General features: G+C 52.2%; 1 protein-coding gene across 2 annotated transcripts; it reads right to left on the bottom strand.

Moving 5' to 3' along the window:
* Nucleotides 1–2,035: 2,035 nt before the first annotated feature.
* LOC123138043 (aspartyl protease family protein At5g10770) lies at nt 2,036–6,343 on the bottom strand. Of its 2 annotated transcripts, none has more exons than XM_044557937.1 (2): nt 6,127–6,343; nt 2,036–3,522 (listed from the first exon to the last, which is right to left on the bottom strand). In XM_044557937.1, exons 1-2 carry the CDS (start codon nt 6,230–6,232, stop codon nt 2,213–2,215), a joined length of 1,416 nt encoding a protein of 471 aa, XP_044413872.1. In that variant the 5' UTR covers nt 6,233–6,343; the 3' UTR covers nt 2,036–2,212. The 2 variants fall into 2 exon arrangements, with proteins under 2 accessions (XP_044413872.1, XP_044413873.1); XM_044557938.1 differs by having other exon boundaries at nt 2,036–3,516; nt 6,127–6,327.
* Between the last annotated feature and the right edge of the window lie 2,847 nt (nt 6,344–9,190).

The raw sequence follows: 9,190 nt of genomic DNA on the forward strand, positions 1-9,190 counted from the left end.
TCACTCACCTCCTATTTGCAAATGACAGCATTGTGTTCTTACAAGGTACGCCGGAAAATGTCCATGTGCTTAAGAACATCTTGGTTAGGTACGAAGCTGCTTCGGGTCAAAAAATAAACCTCCAAAAATTGTCAATATTCTTCGGGAAAGGTTGTGGACAGCAACAAAAAGATGTTCTCAAGCAAGTGGTTGGCATTGAACAAGAAGCTCTTAGTGAGAGATACTTGGGCCTGCCAACGGTAGTGGGGAGATCCAAGGATGGCACTTTTGTATGTGACGGAATGCTCAAAAGGAAAAGTAACGGGTTGGAAGGGACAAGGGTTGTCCAAGAAGGCTAGGGAAGTACTGATTAAATATGTTTTGCAAGCCACACCTACTCTCACAATGTGTTGTTTTCACCTCTCGAAGAAGATGTGCCGGAACCTGTCTTCAATCTCCTCAAAATTCTGGTGGGGTGCAACAAATGGTGAGAGGAAAGTGCATTGGATTGCATGGGACAAGATGTGCCAATCAAAACGGACTGGGGGTATGGGTTTTCGAGATCCGGAGGCTTTCAACCAAGCCTTACTTGCAAAACAGGCATGGAGACTCCTGCAGGCACCGATGTCTTTATGTGCCAGAATTCTTAGAGGTCGATACTTCAGCGGGAGTTCCATTATGAGCGCTACATGCCCGTCGGGCGGATCCTATACCTTCAGGAGTATCTTGCATGGGAGAGACCTGCTCCGGGAGGGAGTAATATGGCGCATAGGTGATGGTTCGACGGTGAACATTCACCACGACCCATGGATCCCGCGACAAGGGAGTTTGCAGCCACTGGGCGCAGTCTTCATACCGGGTGTGCAGAAGGTGGCCGACTTGCTGAACAGTTCGGGTGAAACTTGGGACGACACAAGGCTCCAAGCTATGTTTTCTGAGGATGATGCGAACAACATTAAACAGATAGCTGTGGGAGGGCCGGGGTCTCACGATTACATGGCATGGAATCATACGAAAAACGGTATATTCACTGTTAAGTCAGCCTACCATCTGAGAATGTCTTTGAATGCTGCGAAGAGGAACCAGCCGGGACCCTCTTCGGCTGCTCTTACACATCGAGGCTGGTTGTCTTTGTGGGATACATCGGCTCCGGGGAAAGCAATAATTCATATGTGGAGGCTGATGAAGAATGGTCTGGCTACAGGAGCCGAACTGCTACAACGCCGGATAAAGGCCGGTGTCTTCTGTGTTGCTTGTGGACGAGAAGAGACTAGCTACCATCGATTCTGGGGTTGCCCGCATGCTGTGTGCTTCTGGAAGCAACTTGACTCGGAGTTGGGAGTATTGGTGGCCAAACCACCATGCAATATCGATTCCCAGAGCAAGTTGGCGAACTGGCTACTGGAGTGGTTCGCACAAGCCCCGGCTCATGAGAAGGCTGTTATGGTTCAAGCCGTGTATGGCCTGTGGCTAGCGCGGAATGATGCGACGCGGAAGATTACTGCAGCACATGAAATATCAATTACTGTTGCGGCACTAGTCAAAGAGTGGGAAGAGGTACACAGAAAGGAAGTGGAGCCAAAACAGCCAAAAGAAAGGGGCAAGTGGGAACCTCCCGATACGGGCTGGATCAAAGCCAATACGGACGGTGCGATGGCAAAACACATGGGGAGAGGAGGCACTGGTGTCATCCTGCGTGATCATGCCGGGGCGTTCCGAGCTGCCTCATGTCATGTTTTGGGGACGGCAACCGACCCGGAGATGGTGGAACTAGTGGCTTGCAAGAAGGCGATCGAACTAGCGAGAAGAGTTGGGGTTGTCAAACTCCATCTGGAAAGTGATTCAGCAGGAGTAGTGGCCATGCTCAATAACCAGGAGAAGAACCTCTCTGCCGTGGGGCCAATCGCCGAGGACGTCAAGTCGAGACTGAAGGAATTTGATGAGTTTAGAGTATCGTGGGTGAGCCGTAGTGCGAATGCCGCCGCTGATAGGTTAGCTAAGGTGGGATTGGGAGATGAGCTCAACTCGGTGTGGCTCTCATCACCGCCAGACTGTATTTTGCATATTGTTTCGGACGAGATTCCAACTTTTTCTTAAGTTAATAAAGCGGCGAATGATTTACACTCAAAAAAAAAAGATAAAGTGAACGTGCATGCAGCAAATTAAATTAAATTAAACCCATTCCGAGCATGCATGCGCGCCGCGCGCGTACGTGCACCTTCTTCCAAAGGAATTATCTGCAGCCGCCGGCGGCGAAGCCGATCCTGTTGCTCTTGACGTCGTAGACGACGCTGAACGTCTGCTGCTGGGTGTTGCCGATGATGGCGGCGCTCCTCGCGGGCGCGAACGCGAGGCACGTCGTGGAGCTGTCCACGTCGACGAGCAGGTTCTGCGCCGACAGCTTGAGCGCCGCGCCGCCGGAGAAGCCCATGCTGACCGCCGGGACGCGCAGGCTCGACGCCTGTCCCACGAAGCACGTGTCGAGGATGGAGTAGGCGTCCGCGCGCTTGGTCCCCTTCATGGCCCCCGCCACCGCCTTGCTGAGGGAGTCGTAGACGGTGGTGGGCAGGCGCGTGATGACCGTGCCGGAGTCGATGATGGTGGGCAGGCTGGAGTACTCGGAGGACGAGATGGCCAGCGGCTTCCCGGCGACGGTCATCCCGGAGAGCTTGATGAAGTAGAGCGAGTCGTCCAGCGTGCTGGACACCATGGGCGTGTAGGAGTACTGACCCGGGTTGTAGGAGCCGATGGAGAGGTAGCCGGAGGAGGAGGATGACGGGAGGCAGTAGGAGAAGGAGTAGCCGAGGGTGGGCGCGAGCTGGTAGAGCAGCGAGAGCTTGTTGCGGGCCAGGCCCATGAGGCCGGCGGAGCGGCCGAAGAGGCCCTCGTTGTCCTGCCCGCACCCGTAGTAGAAGTTGGGCACGCTGTTGGAGCCGAAGGAGACGGTGTCCTTGCTGAGGTAGCCGACGGAGAAGGAGCTGTCGCCGTAGCTGGCCTGGTAGATGCAGACGTCGGAGGAGGAGCAGGCCGCCGGGTTGAGCGTGGCGGTGGAGAGGTCGTTGCACTGCGGCGTGGAGCAGGAGACGGCGGCGTAGGAGCTGGACGTCTTGGGGTCGAACACCGGGCCGGACTGGCGGTGGCACGACACCCGGCAGGGGGAGCACTGGAGCCAGGTGAGGGAGGAGCCGGTGTCGACCACCATGATGTACGGTTTGGCCGGTGTGCCGAGGCCCATGCGGGTCACGTAGTTGCCCACGCCGTACGACGTGCCCGGCGTGAGCGGCACGGACGCGAGGGAGGCCGCGACGCCGTCGACTTTGTCGTTCGCCCGGTAGAGCGAGGCCACCGTGACCATGGGGCGCGCCGTGGACGACGACGGCGCCTTGGCGAGGCGCGCGGCGAGGGACGCGATGCGGGCGTCGTCGTGGGTGAGCACCGCCGAGAAGGGGAGGTCCGATGGGACCGACACCGGCGAGCAGGGGCCCCGCGAGTGGTGCAGCGGGAGGTGCATGGCGGTGCTGTTCAGGTGCTCGAAATCTGCAGCTGTCGAGCAGCACACAGTCAGTCAGTACTTCAAAGTTACCGCAACTTATTTAACCCTGACAGTATTCACTATTGGTACAGTACGAATTAGTTTGCCGCTGAGAAGCAAGATCTCAAGACCGTTCGCACGTTCAGTGTCCATCGTCGGCAACCACTGGACCTACCGCACCACCGGGCAGGCAGCTCGACCAATCGTACGTATCGTTAGCAGTCTTGTGATCCGAGACTGAGAGTGATCGATGTCCTAGGATAATGTATCGATGCCTCGCCCGACATGGCAGCCGAGCAGTGCCACGTACTACCACCAGTGGCACTGTGGCAGTGTGGCTACTGAGCACATGTCATATGTCATCAGATTTGGAGGTGTCTGTCAGGGTTTCAGAGTAAAGAAACCTGACACCAGATTATTCCTGTCCGTCATTTTCCTTTCCCGATGGGCCTCCGAGTTTGGTTCATTCACATGCAAGGGTGGTTTGGTTGTATGCAAGTGGCGATCATGTCGATGAGAAGATAAAGGTTTTTGCGCACGAGAATGGCAGCTCTCATGATTGCCTTCCGGGGCGCATCAACTGGCCATAACCGCATTTAATCGCGCCCGATATGGTGTTAGTGGTAGTAGGTGGCAGTGGCAGAGAGGCTACTGCAACATGTGACTTGTGAGAGCATAAAGCGAGTCAAAAACGGCATATAGTGTGGAAAATGTAGTGGTAGCACCATGTTTATTTTTACTCTTTGGGAATCAATACTGTCACATATATGTTCACATGACATGTGGGGTGGGACTTGCACATTTCATCTAGAGTTGCCTATCTCAACATTCCTACACAAATTTTGCATCATTGCATACATGCATGCAGCGTATATACCAGCTATATACAGTCACCTAGAGTACGTATTATTTTGGAATCCTTGTTCGCAGACACTGAAATGTGAGTTCTTTGTCACGTTGAAAAGTCCAACAGGAATGAGCACACGTCGGCAAGCAAGTGAGCCGTACGCTTTTGGTTGGCAGCTAGCTAGGCACAGTTAACAACAGTGCTCACCATGATATAATGCATGATTGGGGTGGTTGCCATGATTAATTAGGGGCCACCAGTCAGTTCAACACGCCTTGCACGACTTTAGTGCCTTAAGCACGCAGTACTACCATAACATGCCATGCCAGTACAGGATAAGTACCATATATTATTATTATTATTCAGGCAAAAGATGAAAGGTGACCTTTAGGAACACCCTAATAAGATGAGATATTTTTCTCAGGGAGAACTAGCGCCAAGACTGTACACCCGGAGTAACACTACTGCATTAATTGGATGATTTGCGGACGGACAACAACCGCTCTGATAATCAGACAAGCTAAGCTAAGCTAAGCTGGTGTTCAGGATGGACCTACAGCCCCAGCCAGATATGGCTACACGCACGCGAATCATTCCACGCTCTAACATTTCCGGCGTGGGTACCTGCCGAGCCACAAAAGCTGAAGCAGAATTGACGTCCATCGACCAGACACCACTGATAACGTAGTAACCTCCGTGTGTGTGTGGGTATACATCCTGGCCGGCGACACGCGCCTGCTGCCCGCCCATGCATTTCGGCGGCCATCCCGGCGTGTCGCGCTAGATACGGTGGTTGGCGGTGGGGTGGGGCGCGTACGGGGCAATTGATGGGCCGATGGATGGACGTCACGGGCGGCCGAAGTACCATCGATCGGCCACTAACTCACTGCCCATCAATTCCGTATCGGCGTCGATCGGGGCCATGTGATATGATCGATCCATGGGCCGGAAGAAAGGAGCGGCGTTAATTAAGCGGCGATTAGCGGGGCATGATTGGCGCAAAGCTGCTGTGATGAGGCGCCGATTGGCCGTGGACGAATACGTGCGCCTAACCGAGGCGCTTTCCGTCCTGGCGGTGCCATGGAATTCCGGCGGAAAGTATGCGTAATCTACCGGTCATTATGCACCTAACAACATGGTGGTTATACAAGTACTATTATTTGCTTCCTGGTGGAGAAAAGAATTGACAAAAGGGAGGAAGGGGCTACTGGGAGGAGATTCTGTCTGGATTGGCCTTTTGAAGTTTTGGCTCCGGCCATGGCTGTCGACTCTCACACAGTTACTATCCTTGACAGTTACAGGCGCTTTACGCACTGCGGGTTGGAAAGTATTTTTACAGCGTGATGCGTACGGTGAATCTGGCCTGTCTCAGCCTACATGTGTGCCACAGTGTTACTTCGATTCAGTTCCAGGAGTCAGGACAGCAGTGCTTCTACCTTCTGGCTGGCCACTTCAGCAAGGAAACATCGTCAGATTAACCCATCCTAACAATTGTTCTACGCCCTTGTAAATTTTCGAATTCTCCGCTCAAGCTATTTATAACTCATACCCTTTTCTGTTACTACTGAACAATCTAATCTAATACCATGTCAAGTCATCATGTACTGCTGTTTTTAGTAAGTCAGCAAAACAGTTGTCTTTGATCCGGTTGCATAAGCAAGACACAACCAACGGCAAAGCAATTATGCACACGACACAAGAACACTATCCAAGAAATCTAGCCAGTCCAGGAGGAAGGAAGGAAAGAAGGAGGGAATTATATATATACCTTGCACTTGCGAGGAGCAGGCGTCAGCGACGTCCCTGATCGGAGTCGCCGCGGCGAAGAGCAGGGAGAAGGCGGCGACGAGCAGGGGCAGCGACGCCGGCGCCATCTCGCCTGAACTGAAACCTTCTTCCCACCCTCTCTCCTCCCCTTCTTCCTTTGCGGTGGCTGGCTCAGTGCAGGCTATGGGTGGGTAGATAGCACCAAGCTCAGCACCCGTGTGCCCTTTTATAGAGTTTCCGCGCCGCATGGGCGCGCGCCCGGGAGTCCCACGCACGGGTAGCTGTCAGCAGCTTTGAACCATCTTTCTTTTCGAGGGTACACCAATAGCGTACCATAGCTTTATAGAAGAAAGAAAGTATTTACAAAAGATTACACGGTCGGTTGAGAGCATACAATGTCCCACAACCAAACCCTTCATTCATCCAAACTCTACCCTACTACTCACACCACATTGATACTCCCGTGGCTCCCGCTCTAGACCACAAGGCCAACTCTTGCCAAATCAAGTCGACCGTACCACCTTCATTCCTAATGTCATTACGCCCAAAGACCCTTCCATTGCGTTGTTTCCAGAGATTCCAGCAGATCGATATGACCACCGAGTCAAAGCCCCTCCTTAGCCTTTTCGGGATATGCTTCCTCGCATCCTCCCACCAATCATCTACGGTGGAATGGCGTGTCGGGCAAAGATCTGTATTGATGTTCATTTTGAGAAAGCAGCTATGCCACACCTGCCTCGCAAACACACACTGCATCGTGATATGATCAACCGTATCCTCCTCCTGCTCGCAAAGGTAGCATGGCGATCTTTGGTCCTGTAACCCATGACGAAAGCGTCGGTCAACCGTCCAGAGTCTGTATTGCACCGCTAGCCACATGAAAAGTTTGCACACAAGCGGTGCCCAACACTTCCATATGCCAGCATAGGTGTCAGGACCCCGACTCGATGCCACATAGGTCTAGCATGTAACACCTCATATCACTTTGCGGCCTCACGCACGGTATTCCCACGGGTGTCGTCTTACTTTTGCCCGGGACCGTTTGCGGCTTTTGGCACACGTATATGATAGTGTCGCTAGCATCCATATGATAAGAAGCCCGGGCTGACATGGCTAGTCGTAAACCCAAAGTGGCACAGACTTACAGGGACAGGCATCCATGACCCAGCAACGAACGTGTCGGTCATCAGCAAGTGGGTCCGGGCTGTAGCACTGGGCTAACAGGACTCCGGTAAACCGGGCTGTAGCGGGCTAACAGGACTCCGGTACTCAATGCGTGACATTTCCCCGAAGGGACAGACACAGGAACGAAGAAGGACACATGCCGGCCAGCCTAAGTGTTCCGGAGCAGTAGCAAGCTACCATGGCTCAGTGGTAACACTAGGAGACATTTCCCGGTAAGAGAGGCTACTAAAGATAAACAACCTGATAGTCAGATCCCACACATACCAAGCATTTCAATCATACACACAATATGCTCGATATGTGCAAATACAACAAGGCATCACAACATGACTCTACGACACAAGTACTTTATTTAAGGCTCATAGAGCCATACATAACATACACATAGGTACGGGTCACACGACCCAGCATTCAAGTCATACAGTCATACAAACCAGCAGCGGAAGTAACTTGTCTGAGTACAGACAACTAGTAAAATAAAAGAGGCTTGGAAAGCCTAGCTATACTACGTGGTCCTTCACAAGCTCAGGATCACCGCCTGGGCCTTAGCCTACTCATTGGTGTCAACGTCTACGAAGAACCCATCAGAAGGGGTTGCAGCGTCTTCTGTAAAAGTGTAAATTATAGCAACATGAGTACAAAGGTACTCAGCAAGACTTACATCAGATCCTACATACATGCACATTATCAAGAAGCGTTGGTGGAGTTATTGCAGCAAGCCAGCTTTGACTCTTGGCTACGCTATCCTACGAGACTTCAACTTAGAATGGTTTTGCGCACACGAGTCCACTACTCACCACTTCAATACACTACCGAGGATCCACCTCCGTCTTCCTACGGAAGAGCCATCCTCGGCACTCACACTTATCTTGAGGCTTTTAGTAGTTTCCATTTACTTGTCTATGAACTGTATAGGCAACCAAGTAGTCCTTTACCGCGGACGCGGCTATTCGAATAGATCATGTTAACCCTGCAGGGGTGTATTTCTTCATATATGTTTCCACCACTTAGCGTCTGCACACGACATGTGCTCGGCAGACTTCAAGCAAAAGCCGACGTGGGTGTAGACCACGACCTACCTAAACACCTAAGTCTCTAGTCCAGGTTTATCGCCTATTCGGGTTCCATCCATGAGGAGATCCGGCCGAGGTTTCGCTCACAGTCCCAAATGATGTGAACAGGGTTCCGAGACACCTAACGGGTGCCCGACATACCCGGCCACGTACCTACCGCATCACAACCCACCCCTATGGTCAGCGCTGTCCACGGCCTCCAGTAGGCTACAAACACCAGAAACTACTTGCAACTCCTGGACAGAGGACTAGGGTGAATAAGAAGTCGAGCGGGGTCATATTTCAGGGCCCAATGCATGATAGTAGTTGTATCTTAAATCACACATACAGATCTCAGTGCTTAAGGTCGGCTTCAATGAAACAACCCACCATGTACTCCTACATGGCGTCTCATCGATACCTTTACCAAATCGTGTTCACCACACCACTCTCATTACCGACATAATCATTTCACTCTAGCCCATCACCCAGATGAACCAGACCTGACACGACTCTAAGCATAGCAGGCATAGCAAGGTAGGAACAACACATACATATGGCTCAATCAACTCCTACACATGCTAGTGGGTTTCATCTAGTTACTGTGGCAATGACAGGTCATGCAGAGGAAATGGGTTCAACTACCGTAGCACACAGCAGTTTGAAACGCGTTGTCTTAATGCAGTAAAAGAGGGCAGGAGCGAGAACATGGGATTGTATCGATATGATCAAATGGTTGGTTGCTTGCCTGATGGTTTGATGCACTGATATGGTTCTTCGCTAGAGTAATCACGGTACTCCTCGAAGGCAGAACCTGCCGCAAAGAAC

This window comes from Triticum aestivum, chromosome 6B (genome assembly GCF_018294505.1).
Source record: "Triticum aestivum cultivar Chinese Spring chromosome 6B, IWGSC CS RefSeq v2.1, whole genome shotgun sequence".
Lineage (NCBI taxonomy): Eukaryota > Viridiplantae > Streptophyta > Magnoliopsida > Poales > Poaceae > Triticum > Triticum aestivum.